We start from the raw sequence: 15,043 nt of genomic DNA, 5'->3' as shown, positions 1-15,043 counted from the left end.
AAAATCATGGTAACATAGGGTTTCCAGTCTCTAGCTTAGTCTTTCCAACATAGGGTCCCACCCCCTAGTTATTTCCGGTATAACCTGAGGACCTTTCTGGCATAACCCGATGATTTCCCTAGCATAACCCCAGGACCTTTCCAGCATAACCCAATGACTTTCCCCGCATAACCCGAGAACCTTTCCGGCATAACCCGATGACTTTCCCGGCATAACCCGAGGAGGACCTTTCCGGCATAACCCCATGACTTCCCTAGCATAACCCGAGGACCTTTCCAGCATAACCCAATGACTTTCCCGGCATAACCCGAGGACCTTTCCCGTATAACCCGATGATTTCTCTGGCATAACCCGAGGACCTTTCTAGCGTAACCCGATGACCTCCTCCACATAACCCGAGGACTTTTCCGACATAACCCGATGACCTTCCCGTCATAACTTGAAGATCTTTCCGGCATAACCCGATGACTTTTCCGGCATAATCGGATGACTTTCCCGGCATAACCCGGTGATTTTCTAATATAACCTGGTAATCTTTTCCAATATAGGGTACCACTCCCTAGCTGATGCCAGCATAACGTGGTAATCTTTTCCAACATGGGGTCTCATTCCTTAGTTGATTCCAGCATAACCTGATAATATTTCCAACTTAGGGCCTCCAATCCCTAGTTGATTTAATTTTAGATATAGGGTCTCCACTCCCTAATTTGTTTTGCTCAAGGATACACAATCCTGATTTTATTGCTTTCAATAAAGAAGTAGTTTAGATTTTTGTTACAATTACTCACAAAATTTTTCTAGTAAAAACTGGGGCAGAAAAATTTCGTTAGTTTGTTTGCTTTGGAGCCTGAGCATGTTTTTACATTGAGGCACAAGTTTCGAGATAACCCAAAAGAACAAGTCTCAATCCAAAGAAGTTGAACTCTAATTGTAGAAGCGAAGAAAAGATATGGGCTGCTCAAGACATGATTGAAGTCACGAACTTTGCATGTCCCGTCTTGATCCGAAAAAGCTGAAGAAGAATGAACCAGCACCTGCAGCTAATAAGCATCATTCAGATCAGAGTCTCCATGAAGAATCAGCCAAGATTCAAGATCAAGCTTCAGAAGATTTATAGATAGGAATCTTGTAACTCGTAGCTGATAGGTTTAATTAGTCTTTTTATTTTTGATTTTGGTGTAATAAGGAGCTCAACAAGAAGTAACAACAGCAACAACAATGAAATCATAGCTTCCCGGTAGTCCCAGCTACCAAAACTTCCAGAACTACATCGACCTGATTCCTTTATAGCCAAGGATATGTAGGTAACCTCCGAAGCAAGGTTCGGTCAGGCTTTTTCAAAAAATGCTCCCCATGGAGTTTCAAACAGACAAAAATTGCTCGTAATTGCTCATTCTATATTTTCCCAAAAACTCTTCATGTTTTCGAGCAAAGAGCGGCAGCTGTGAGCACGTGATTTTTGCCCCAGATGAAAATAACTCCTAAAAATAGACCAAAAATAATTTTAAGGAATTTTAGAAGTTTTTCTTTATTTAGTTGCATTTCATGCATTTTTAATATTTTTTTAAATTATATAAAAACACCAAAAAATGTTGAATGTTACATTGCATAAGCATTTTAGATCTTAATCTCATTTAGGATTTAATTACAGTGTTAAATGCATCTTTAAATAACTAAAATAAAAAAAATTGCATTCGTAGGTTAATTAATTAATTAGTTCCATTAGTCCATCATTAGGTAAAATAAGTAAATAGGCTAGCCACACAAAAATTTGGGATTTAAATTAAAATTCGAGTCTAAAGTGGCTAATTTTGCAAAAGGCTAATGAAATAAGGAAAAGAAGGAATGTTGTCTTATTTGATATTGGACCAAGCCTCAAAGGCCCAAAAACAACCCCAAATACCCACCCAATTCCCACGCCTGACCCGCCTGGCCCAATAACCCATTCTCCTCTCATTAAATCTCAACCCTAAAGACCTAAGCCCACACATTAGAAAACCTAGACCTGAGACCTAATGACAGAAGAAGAAAATATCCTCCTCTGAAAACAAAGAGGGTAACGACGCCTCATTCTCCAAAAAAGGAGACGAATCTGATCCTTTCAGTTTGCTTCACAACAGAGACGAACGACCATCACCCTCTTCTAAGCATCATCTCAATCACACACATACCAAAGAATCGAGAAACCCCCTCCCTGAAGAAAAGACCTAGCTGCTTCTTTCCTCACACTCTCCTTCATTGTTCTTTTAGAGAAAATTCAAACAAACATTCATTTCACAATATGAAAACTCACCCTTTCACTCAGCTAAAACAACTGTCAAAAAAATTTTAAAAAAAGAGAAAAGAAAATAGATATGTGAAATGAAAAAGGGCTCCGAAACAGAAGAAAACTAGGATTCGGTCATCACTTGATTTACAAGTTAATTTTGTATTCTGAGGCCTTAAAAACTTCATTTTATCTTACCTCGATTTACGTGCATGGTCCGGGCGTATATCCGGAACGCTTTTATGTAAAAACTTGATGAAAATACTAATTTGGCCTTTAAAATTAAATTTAACTTGAAATTATCCTAAGGGGAAGGTGTTAGGCACCCCTTAGGATCCACAAGTGTGGTTCTCGGCCAGACATTTTTGTGATTTTTGTAAAATTAGCAGACAGACAAATATAGGCTCAAATAGTAGGGGATTTAAGTTTGAACACATAAGCGTTTGATAACAATTATTAAAAGGCGAATTTTGAAAAGGAGTTAATGTTCTACAAATACTTGAGAATATAAAAAAGGAGGGGGGGGGGGATCCTAGGTTTATTTATAATATGGATCACATCAATGCGATAATCGGTATGACACTCCTCAAAAGAGGGGATACACGTGGTATTAGCACACCGGTCATCATATCCATATCTACCCTCCCCACCTTGTTAAGGTATTAAAGCGCGGATTGGTCTCGACCTCTATTGCATGCTATTACCCATCCCATTCTTATCAGTCCCTGAGGAATTTAGGACTACTATTCCTATAAGAGGGAGGATTTTATGCTGACTCTTGGGTTTTAAAGGTAAAAAGGATAAGGCAACATACAAAATATGTAGGACTACAGATTAGTGGAAATATATAAACAATTAAGAGGCTCATATATACCTCCGTAGATAATGCACATAAATAGCATGACTTAAACACAATTAGGGTCAGAATTTAAAGTACTAAGGCAAGGTGTTTTAATTGTTGAAGCAAAATAATTTATTACATAACTCAGATAAGAAGTCCGAATCAGGCCTGCCTGCTGGTTGTAGCAGTTGCTAATTAACAAAGGCGGATTCCGTTTTATCATTATTACCTAAGGCTTGACTAAGTGTGTATTGGTGATATCCTATGAGCATGATATCTATTACTAATTAGGAGTGCAGCAGAGTAGCGGTTAATTTTTAAACATGTAATTTGGATCCTATAGACATGCTTTCTAAACCGTATTAATAAAAAGAGTATGTTGCTTAAACTGATTCAGAACAGTACAAGTCAAACTGATTTTTAGCTAAATTGGTTTCAGATCCTATAGACATGATTTCTATTATAGCCGATTTTAATCTGATAAACATGATATCTAATTTCAAATCTGATTTTAACCTCGTAGGCATGATGTCTGATTATAGCCATTTAGATCCTATAGGCATGGTGTCTAAGTGTGAAAGTAAAACATGCAGAATTTATTAAACAGATCCTATAAGCATGTTATCTACCCTTCCAATAGCTAACTCATGCATAATCACTCCATCCCTTTCAACTAGCCAACCCCAATATTTGTTACAAATTATTACAAACCAAAAATGACTGAATTACATCAGAAAAGTACAAAATAAGAAGTTACAACCATAGGAAGCATGATTCTTGACTTCTTCTATGAGTTATGGAATAAACTACCAAAGATGTTCAAGGCCTTTCTCATACCTAGGTGTGTCAAAGTTCCCTAAGGGTCTCAAAGGACCCCGGGCAGTACTTACACCCAGGTTTGCATAACCAGATAGAGATGAGTGCAGTGTGGAAGGGCCAACCCTTATGTGTCCAAGTTTAGAGGGAACTCAAGGGTCCAAAGGCAAGGCTCACACAAGAGGGGAAGAACCTAGGTTCTAAGAATATGGTGGAAGTGCAGAATACATAAATTTATTTAAAACTGGGTTGGAAATGGTAAGTAGTAAGGGTGATTTGAAAACAATAGTAGTAAAGCTCAAACTACACAAAATCAGTAGTTACACAAAGGGGTCAAAAAGGGGTTTTGGGAGTACATTGTATGAAGCATGTGACCCCAGAAAGGGTCAGGTTTGGGTCATGCACATCAATATCTAATGCTGACATGCCCACAAACCAGCCAGAGAACACAAACACATAGAGGGGATATGGGGTTTGGGATTCATAAGTCATCAAAAACATAACAACTGACTGACAGAGTACAAACATAGGGAAACATTAATTTAAAAGGGGAGGGAGCATATTACAGCATGCTAGTAATGTAACTTGACTGCATAAACATGAGCAAAAGCAGGCAAGAGTGAAGGAAACTGAAACAGCTAAAGAAACATGTTGTTGTTGATGCTTGAAAATTAACTAGGACATACCAGTAGAGAAGCAAAGTGCAGAAAGAAAGAAATAAGCAAGATTCCACAGTCTAGCCTTGGCTTTCAGCCGTCTAAACAAAGTAGTAACACAAGTAGTAGTAGAGAAAGGGGGAAAGTTTTTAGTGTAAGTGTGTGTTCTGAACTCAATTTTTTGTTTTTCGCATCTTTGAAAGAAGAGGGGGTGGGTATTTATAGTTTTTAAAAACGAGTGAAAAATAAGGTAATAAGTACAGTCTTAATACAAACATGAAAACAATCACAAGTCAGAATCAATTAACACAAGTGATTCCCTTTTATTAAGGAATCACTGTTTAACGGGTAGTAGCAGATTTAATTAAGGAAAGAAATCAGTTTGGGGACATATTGATTATTGTCATATAAGGGGCAGTAAAAGCATGAAGTAAACAATCAAGTCTAAGTACAAAATAGGCTTATTTTGGGAAAGGATTCAGCAAGGTAAAACATCACAGTAAAGGGAAATGAATCAATTAATTTTAAACAGGCGAGTGAAATTAGGGTTCATAAAAGAAAAGCTTTTGCAATCAGTCCCAAGATCAAGATTAATCACGGAAGAAACATGATTCTGCACTTCAGTATATAAATAGAGTGAACAGAAACATCAGACATGCGAGGCCAAGCATATTGGCAAAAGAGATAACACAAATATACAGTAGTGGCATAAATAAGCTAGGATTCAGTAGTAAGAAAAATATTCGAAGCTCGATAGTCAAGTAGGTCAAGTAGTCACATAGAATCAACAGTAAAGAAGAATATAATATCAAGTAAGATAAATCAGAAATAAGTAAAGGTCTCATAGTAGTAATAAGTGAGAAAAAAAACTCCTTTTAAGAAATTAGGGCTTTGACAGTAGTCGAGTTTAAAAGATGAAAAGAACTCAAATCAGATAAGTCAAACAAGGATAAGATAATCAGAAATAAAGAACTTAAAATAAGCACACGTTTAGGCAAACAATTTCAGAACTCGGATAAAAAAGGAACTAGGGTTTTTAACATGCTGAAGTAGATAGAAGAACAACATGAACAAGTAGTTTTAAACATAGCAAAATCACGAACAACATTAAAATCAGAGACAAGATCTTTAATGAACTTAAAGGAAAACCCTAATCGTTGAAAAATGAAGAGTTGTTTTGAAAGAAAATCAAGAGACCTTCACGAAAACACTTAAGAAGTTCGTAGTAAGCACAGATCTAAGATAGATCTGAAGAAAATTGAATGATCTTAAAGATTAGTATTTCGAAAAACCTAGAAAAGGTGAGAAAAACCTTGAAAGTTACCGATCTACTAGGATGGTCAAGGATCTGCCTTGAAAGGCCATGAATGGCCGGAGAAAGGTCATGGGTGGCCGAAGAAAGGCCATGAACAGAAGTCGAGCAAGGACTGGACAGATCCCTTCGAGATCTGGCCATGAAACCGTAGACACAAACACCCAAGAGCCATAGGAGGCTGATACACATCTCCAATGGCCATGAGAGGCCATGGATTAGGCAGGGGTTGAGGTGGATTAGGGTGGGATTAGATGGCGGCGTCTAGGGTTCGTGTGAGATTTCATAGATAATTGAGAGAAGAGGGATTCAAGGGTCGCGTTTGGTGAAGAATGAGGTAGGTTTAGGGGTCGTTTAAGTTTAAAAATGGAAAGGGCGAATATTGGTCGTTGATCTGAATGATCAACGACCTGGATTAAAGAGGGTAGGTGGAGAATACAGGTTGGGTCGTTTAATTGGGTTAGGGGTCGGGTTTGAATGGGAATTGGGCTGGGGAAATTGGGTTTAATTTGGGGTTAGATTTAGGCTAAAATTGAAATGTAATTGGGCTATTATTTAAATAGCCAATTTTCCCCCTTTTAAATTATAAAAAATAGTAAATTAATTTCTGAAAATAAATTAATAGCAAAAAAATGATTTATGACATATAATTAACAATTTAAAAATATAGGACTTAATTTTATAAATATAAAACACAATTGAATCTTAAAAGGGCTAATATTGCAATTATGTGCAATTTAGCTTAACAATACTGAATAAATTTGTAAAAATATCCAAAAATTACATTAGCTATATTTTAGCATAAATAAAAAGTCCAACAAATGAATTACCAAAATAATAATTTTGGAAATTATTATTTGGTTTTTATGGATAAAAAAGGGAAATAAATTGGTTTAAAAACCTTTAAAAATTATGAAAAAATAATAAAATACTTAGATATGCTTAGATATGCATATATATGCCATTTTGAAGTTATTTTGCATATTGAAAATATATAGGGAAAAAATTGGGTATCAACATGAAATTTCAAGAGTTTTTGGAAATTTAAATGTATTTGAAATTGATGGTATCAGGCTCGTATTTTGGTTCTGGAGCCCGGTACATGTCCTATATGGTATTTAAGTTGAGCTTGTAAAATTTGATAATAAACATACTTGATATGACGTGAATCGGACCCTCGATTGTTAAAATTTAAACTTAAGAGTTCTTGAAATTTTTCTTTGATTTTGATGCTAAATTCATTGTTAAAGATCTTAATTTGGCAATTTGATTGCACGAGTAAGTCCATATGATGTTTTTGAGTTAGTATGTGTGTTTGTTTTGGAGCCCCGAGGGCTTGGGTGAGTTTCGGATAGGCCACGGGATCTTTTTACACTTAGAAAAGTTGAAGGTTTTGCCGTCTCAGGTGCTTAGTGATTTTGTTCTTCGTGTTTGCGTGGCTTCACTCACGAACGCGTAAAGCAAATAACTCAAGTGTCAGTTTGTTCTTCGCGAACGCAGAGCTCAGGACGCGAATGCGAAGCTTTGGGGGGAGTTACCCTTCGGGAACGCGTTCAGGCTCACGCGAACGCATAGGGTTAGTGGGCCTGGGGGAGGGAGTCCAATTTTGCTCTACGCGAATGCGAAGGCCTGAGGAATGAAAGCTCCGCGAAATCGAAGGCCATCCAACGCGAATGCGAAGGCCATTTGGGCCTGACCCATCTCGTTCCAGTCTTTTTATAATAGATTTCAAAACGGGCAGAACCCATTTTCTTCATATTTTCGAACTCCCAAGACCTAGAGACGATTTTCTTCACAGAAATTCATACCCAAAGTGTTGGTAATCAATTCTAAACTTTACGCTTTCAATTATCCAATATTTTTCATCACTTTTTAATCAAAAATCAAAAATTTCATGGTAGAAATTGGGAATTTAGGTAGAGTTAGGGCTTTTTGAATAATTGGAATTTAGACCTCGTTTTGGGGTCAGATTTCGAAACTAATTGCATATTTGGGCTCGTGGGTGAATGGGTGATCGGGTTTTTATCCGAACCTCGAGTTTGACCAAGCGGGCCCGGGGTCAATTTTTGACTTTTTGGGGAAAATGATAGAAAACCTATAATTAAGCATTTGGTATGAATTCTTTAGAATTTATTGATGTTGTTAAATTAATTTGGGCTAGATACAAGTAACTTGGAGGCGAATTCTAAAGGAAAAGCGGTGTTTGAGGCTTGGGTTGGCCGTGAAAGTTCGAGATAAGAGTTTGGTCTAACCTTAGCTTGAGGGAATAGGTATCGTGCTTTATTTGATATGTGCTAGCGTAGTGTACGACGTACATGTGTGATGACGAGTATTTATACGTCGTTATCAAGCATGCCTGTGAGTCTCAAATTGTAATCGATGTGTTTCTTAATAAGTACTACAAATGCCTAAATTGTTGATTCTACGTGTTGGTCAAGAATTATGATTATCTTCAAGGTATTATTTTATTGTTGAGCGTTGGCTCCAGTTGAGGTTTCATTTGTGAAATTAATTATTGGTACTAGTTTGGTTATAGCTGATTCCCTTGCCGGAACTTATTTAATTCTTATTGTTGGTTCCCTTGCCGAGATGTGTTTATTCTCGTTGTTGATTCCCTTGTCGGGATATTGTTGTTTTCTTATTGTTCCCTTGCCGGTATTATTTTGTGATTGATGTTGATTTGTATATTGGGATCGGGTTGCACGCCGCAACAATATTAAATGGGATCAGGTTGCACGCAATAACAAGGAGTAATAAGGGAGGACAGGAGGGGTCGAGTTGCATGCTGCAACAGTGATATATGATTTGGATCGGGTTGCACGCCGCAACAGTATTCTATGAATTGGATCGGGTTGCACGCCGCAACAGTGTTATATGACTTGGATCGGGTTGCGCGCCGCAACAATAAAGAATAAAAGTGGACATTGATTCGTTATTGTTTTCCTTATTCTTACTGATGCGAAATTTAAGATGTTCTTTATGTTTTTCTCCAGATATTCTGTTGGTACTTGATATTCCTCACGGCATATTCCCCTCCCATATTTAACTGCTAGTTCTCGTTATTATTACTTGCCGTATATGCTTTAACTCCATAGGTTTATTTGGTAGTCTTGTCCTAGTCTCGTCACTACTTTGCTGAGGTTAGGCTCGACACTTACCAGCACATGGGGTCAATTGTGCTGATACTACATTCTGCACTGTGTGCAGATCTCGGTACCAGCAGAGACCCGAGGTAGTCCTGCAAACATCCGTAGGCCTTGGCGTCTCCTTCTATCTTTTATATTCTATTTTCACTTACTTCAGAGAAAGATTGTATCCTTCTTTTCAGACAACTCTTTGTAGCATTCGTAGATGGTCCGTGATATTGTGACACCAATTCTAGGTAGAGATGTATTTTATATTTTTCGTACTAGTATTTGCTAAGTTATCAGATTTGATCTTCCGCATTTCTTTAATTATTACTATTATTCCGTTGTTGGTCGCATTAAAGGAAAGTCCGGGTCGTGACATTAAAGGAAATTTTTGAAGTCATCTAAACTGCTCCATTATCCTGTATATTCTGGGTTTTAAGGGAGTGATTTTAACTCAAATTATTGCTTGATTTTGCTGCTGATCGTTGGACCTGTATCGCTGGGCTCCAGTCAGCCGATTTCTTTGCCTTTTGTCTGATTTTTGGAGCTGTAGACTTGCGCTCCAGGTACTCATCTTGGCCTTGGCTTCCCTGCTTTGTGTAATGTTTATTTGGGCCATTTGTTAGAATAAATAAAAAAGACCGAGTTCTCCCTCTATGTTACAATGCGTATGAATATATACCTGATGATATTTAGTCTCCATAGTTTGAATCTGGTTGATTAATTGTGATTCAAATATTGAGCTCTAGCATGCTGTGAATTTAATGTTGATTTGAAGAGCATTCGTGTGTAGCTTTGGGTGTATTTTAGTACGAAAAAAAAGTTGTTTCTGGGTTCATTTCGGATCATTTTTGGGACTGATTTTTACAGAGGAAAGGCAAAATTTCAGCTGCTCATTTTGTTGAAACAGTGATGTTTGAAAGGTTGGTTAAAAGCCGGTTTCACGGTTGATTTTGTTTTGTTGGCTGACTAACGTTTCTTTTTTGGTGTTTGATGGGAGCTGATTTCTGGTGGTAATTTTCAAGTTGGATTTATTTATTGTTCTTAATAGAGTTGTTGTGTTATAGAAATAGTGCTGTTATAGTAATGTAGTTATGGCTTCATGTAAAAAGCAAGAATGAAAGATGCAGCATTTAGGTGTTCAGTATCTTTAGCACTGATCACTGTTTTGGAGTAATTTTGATGTTAGTTCTTCTTAGGACCAATATAGTTTCTAATTTGATAAACAGTTATACTAATGAGAGTACTGAAAGTTTTGAAAAGTGTTGAAAAAGCTAAGGATATTAATACACATCTAACTTGGATATTGATTTGTACTTAACTTATTCAAGTCTCATTATCTAAAGTATTACTCTTTCTCTACGATAATTTCTATAACTACGGCCTTCACAATAAACAGTAGATGTTTTAGAGAAGTCTTCGATTGTGATATACCTTAATTGAAGTCCGATTTGCGCTAAATCAAACGCTAGTTGCCTGATCCTATAATATTAAAGCTTTCATTGCCATGAGGTTGAATTCCCTAACTGATGTCATAATTTCCAAAGTCTGTAGACCAAAGCTTGTTTCAACATTAATAGCTTTGGGATTCACATGATGTCGAACTTTGAACACTCAAAAGTTGAAAACCAAAAAGAAACTTTTAAGTCTGCACTACAAAGCCTCTCAATAATTTCAAAGTAGTTTAGGAAAATAATCCATGAACAATCGTAGTTTGTTTTAGACGCGTAATTAAATTATCATAGCTATGGGTACGATTCCTGTGACCTAGTTGTGATACATAATTTCCAAATTCGGGAGTACATTTATGTGACCCGGCCACAACTTCTAATAACGTTAATAAATTAAACATGTTGTAGATCGTGGGTACGGTTCCTCTGACACGATTCATAATGTGTATCAAACAAACAAGTGTACGACAATCGTAACTTGTTCAAGAAATAATTCCATAAATCCTAAAAAGCGATTAAATTAATTAAAAGTGGTTATAACGTTAAAAATGCATATTAGGTTTAAAACATATAGTAAATCAGATAATTAGGCCAATTATTAATAGTTAAGCGACCGTGCTAGAACTACGGAATTCGGGAATGCCTAACACCTTCTCCCGGGTTAACAGAATTCCTTACCTAGTTTTATGGTTTCGCAGACTTTTCAATAAAGTCGATTTTCCTCGATTTGAGATTTAAAATAAACCGGTGACTTGGGACACCAAATAAATTATCCCAAGTGGCGACTTTAATTTAAATAAAATAATTTTATTTTGAATAATGTCACTTTAATTGGAAAAACTCCCTTATACTCCCCTCGGGTGTAAAAAAGAAGGCGTGACAACTGTACGGGTTGAGATAAGCTCGTTCTTCTCATTCTGTATTACTGTCATTACTCCCTTTTTCGGTACACATTGGACATGACTAACCCAATTGTTGTCAGAGATGGGGAAGATGATACCCGCATCTAACCATTTGATCACTTCCTTTTTCAGCACCTCTTTCATATTCGGGTTCAGCCTTCATTGATTTTCTCTAGAAGGTTTATGCCCTTCTTCCAGGAGAATCTTGTGCATACAAAAAGCTGGGCTGATACCCTTTATGTCCACCATGGTCCAAGCAATGGCAGTCTTACATTCCTGTAACACCTGTAGGAGTTGCTCTAGCTGCACAACTAGCAAACCAGATGATATAATAACAGGTGAAGTAGAATTAGGCCCTAAGAAAGCGTACCTGAGGTGAGCTGGAAGCGGTTTCAGGTCCAACTGTGGTGGCTCCTCTATCGATGGTTTTGCAGGTGGTATTGTTCTTTCTTCTAAGTGTAGAGGCTCGAACTGGGGTTCCCTTGCCCAGAACCCTTGACCTTCGAGAGCCATGACCCACTATGCCAACTCCTTACCATCCACATTTTCCAGATTCATCAAGCAAGCTTCTAGCGGATCCCTAACATTAATAATCTCATCCTCCTCTTGTAGTATCATATCTACAGCCTCCACCAGTGAGCAATTTGCAAATTCACTGGGTCTTCTCATAGATTGTTGAGAATTGAATATGATTTCTTCATTGTTCAACCTCATTTTCAATTCCCCAGTCTCACAACCAATCAATGCTCTCCCAATGGATAGAAACGACCTGCCCAGAATGATTGGTATCTCTTCATCCACTTGACAGTCAAGGATGACGAAGTCTATAGGGAATACAAATTTCCCCACTTGAACAAGCACATCATTAAGATTTCTGGTCGGTCTTTTCACTGTGCGATCAGCCAGTTGCAGCAACATTAAGGTCGGTCTAGCTCTGCCAATGCGCAGTTTTGTAGAGATTGCCAATGGCATCAAGTTTATGCTGGCTCCCAAATCACACAATGCTTTAGAAAAAAGCATAACTCCTAATGGTTCATGGGATAGTGAAACTACCTCGAGCAGACGCCTTTTGAGCCATAGGTTTTGTCACTATCGCACGGCAGGTCTACGTTAGAGTTACAGTGGATAGGTCCCGGAAGTCAAATTTTTGCGACATCAGGTCCTTCATTATTTTTGCATACCCTGGCATTTCCCTCAAAGCATCCATCTATGGAATATTCAGTTGAATTTGTCTGAGCATTTCCATGAATTTCCTGTATTGATCATCTTTCTTTTGCTTTGCCAACCTGTGAGGGAATGGTGCATGAATCAACCTCTGCCCACTGCTTTTCGTCTTTTTTTTTGCTGGAAGCTTTTTCTACTACCTGTTCTGGGAGTTGTTCACCTTCCTTCTCCTTCCCCTTGTCAATCTATGCTTGCTCGATTAAAACCTCGGTGAGCTTTGCCGACTCATCGGTGTCTAATGTAACTGGGGCAGCTGGAGTAGTTGGTGTTGTCTCTCTCCTCAATTGAGAAACTTCTTGCTCCCTATCTAAATCTCTCCCATTCCTGAGACTCACTGCCATGAACTGATTCAGGTTTTGCTCCTTTGGATTAACGTTTATATCTGCAGGCAATGTTCCTTGTAGGCAATTATTCAAGGACATATATAGAAGTCCCAATTGAGTTTCAATGCCTTTGATTGCTAAATCATGTGCAACTAACTTCTCTTGCATCTTTCCTTTTGTCCCAATGAGTTGTTGCAGTATACCCCTGATTTTGATCATATTACTATCCTGTTGCTGATGAGGTAGTTGGTTGGTCAACTGTTGATGGTGTTGCTGATTATAGCCATGTTGCCTTTGATAAGATATGATTTGGCCTTGTGGTCGTGCTCCTCCTGGATTGGGTTGTGCTGTGGCTGGTTCGGTCTGTACTGTTGGTTTGCTGTTGGTCCCCATTGCTGCCCACCTTGCCTCTGACCTCCAAAATTATTGACATAATTCATGACTTCTGTGAATCCCTGGTTGTCACTCTCTACTCCAAGAGCACACATATGACTAGTTTATGCAAGGAGCACACAAACCTCCATTTGTGGTATCCACAATGTGCACCTGTTTCGTACCCATCTCATAGATTTTCTTTGTCAACAAGCTCATCTGGGTCATAAGAATGGCTATGTTTTCTGCATGTGTGTTTTTGGGGTCAAGAGCGACAGAATGCACTATTGGAGTGAGTGTTGTGTCTTTCTTCATACAGCCTGAATTTTGAGACATCTTGTCAAGAAGAATCTTGCACTTTGTGAAAGTTTTGCTCAGGAATACACCCCTGGCAGAAGCATCTACATTGGCCTTCAAACTGTCAGCCAAACCCATATAGAATCTATGTCCCAGCATCTGATTCGGAATGCCATGGTGAGGGCATTTCACCAACATGCACTTAAACCTCTCCTATGTCTCTTACAAAGTCTCAGTCGGTTTCTGCTTGAATTACAATATCTCATCAATCTGCCTCGCAGTTTTGTTGGGTGGATAAAACTTGTTTAAGAACTGCTTGACTAGTTCCTCCCAAGTAGCAATGAAGTTTATTGGGAGCGAATTCAGCCAAGTTTGAGCCTCCCCCGTTACTGAGAATGAGAACAATAATAATTTGATTGCCTCAGGAGTCACATTCGGCTGTCTTTGAGTGACACAAATTGATAGGAAGTTCTTCAGATGTTGTTGTGGGACTTCGATGTATGACCCGGAGAACAACACCTTATTCTGTAACAGGTGCAGCATGTTGTTGGTAATTTGGAATGTCTCCACTTGTATGGGAGGAACTGCAATTGCTGTGGCCAGGTTATCAGCAGTTGGTTGCGCCCAATCATAGAGAGCAGTTTCTGGCACAAGAGGTGCTACCACTCTGATGTTTGGGTCATCTCAATCATTCATGTTGTTCCCGTTGACGTTATCTATGTCACCCATTTCAATTTCAATTTGTTCATTTTGTTTCAGCTATTTGCTCTTCCTGTTAGCCCGGTTCAATGTACGGAATGCTTTCTCGGGATCAGAGAGTCCTTCAAAGAGTTCACCAGTTCTCAAAGAGCTTCTAGGAATGCACTTGAGTTACAGAAGAGTTCAACCGTGAGAATTTCAATGGAAATATTTTTAACCCCACAAAAATTTGATCTAAACTAATAATCCTAGCAATTCTTCAAAGTTACAATAAATAACACCGTTAGTTCCCTGGCAATGACGCCAAAATTTGATCACACCCAACTACGCCTTACAAAAAGGACTAAGCGGTGGCTGCAAATATATAATTCGGTTCAGTCCGGAGTCGAATCCCACAGGGAACTAACCTATTTACTACAACTTTTAACACTGCTAATGAATAGCTCAAACAATCCCCGTATGCACGATTTTTAATGGATAATGAGTAGACTTTAGTTAACTAATGAAAAACAATAATAAAACTAGCAATAATCAAGAATAGAGTTGAATTCAATGGTAAAATGGTCTAGGGTTATTGATTTCCCCAATTGTCGGATTAATTCCTGACATGTTATCTATAATCTCGCCATAATACTCTATAAAAAGTATGAGTTCTAGGTTACCACAATTATCTCTCGATCAATTACGATTTACTAGAAGCATTCTCTCGAACTACTCTAGTTAACAATTTATTCAACTCAGAATTATTCCACC

At 38.0% G+C, this 15,043-nt stretch overlaps 1 protein-coding gene and 1 non-coding gene across 2 annotated transcripts; one reads left to right on the top strand and one right to left on the bottom strand.

Annotated features, from left to right (window-relative positions):
- Positions 1-11,894: 11,894 nt before the first annotated feature.
- On the bottom strand, positions 11,895-12,582 carry LOC138871454 (uncharacterized). The gene is made up of 2 exons (XM_070149335.1): positions 12,557-12,582; positions 11,895-12,357 (listed from the first exon to the last, which is right to left on the bottom strand). The coding sequence occupies exons 1-2, from the start codon at positions 12,580-12,582 to the stop codon at positions 11,895-11,897; spliced, it is 489 nt and encodes a 162-aa protein (XP_070005436.1).
- A 1,178-nt stretch (positions 12,583-13,760) lies between these two features.
- On the top strand, positions 13,761-13,867 carry LOC138872221 (small nucleolar RNA R71). Its single transcript, XR_011400690.1, has one exon. It is a non-coding gene; the product is annotated as a small nucleolar RNA R71 (small nucleolar RNA).
- The last annotated feature ends 1,176 nt before the right edge of the window (positions 13,868-15,043 follow it).

The sequence above is a fragment of the Nicotiana sylvestris genome, chromosome 6 (assembly GCF_000393655.2).
Source record: "Nicotiana sylvestris chromosome 6, ASM39365v2, whole genome shotgun sequence".
Lineage (NCBI taxonomy): Eukaryota > Viridiplantae > Streptophyta > Magnoliopsida > Solanales > Solanaceae > Nicotiana > Nicotiana sylvestris.
Note: the sequence above shows the minus strand (reverse complement) of the source record. Positions and strands in the feature narration are given on the sequence as shown.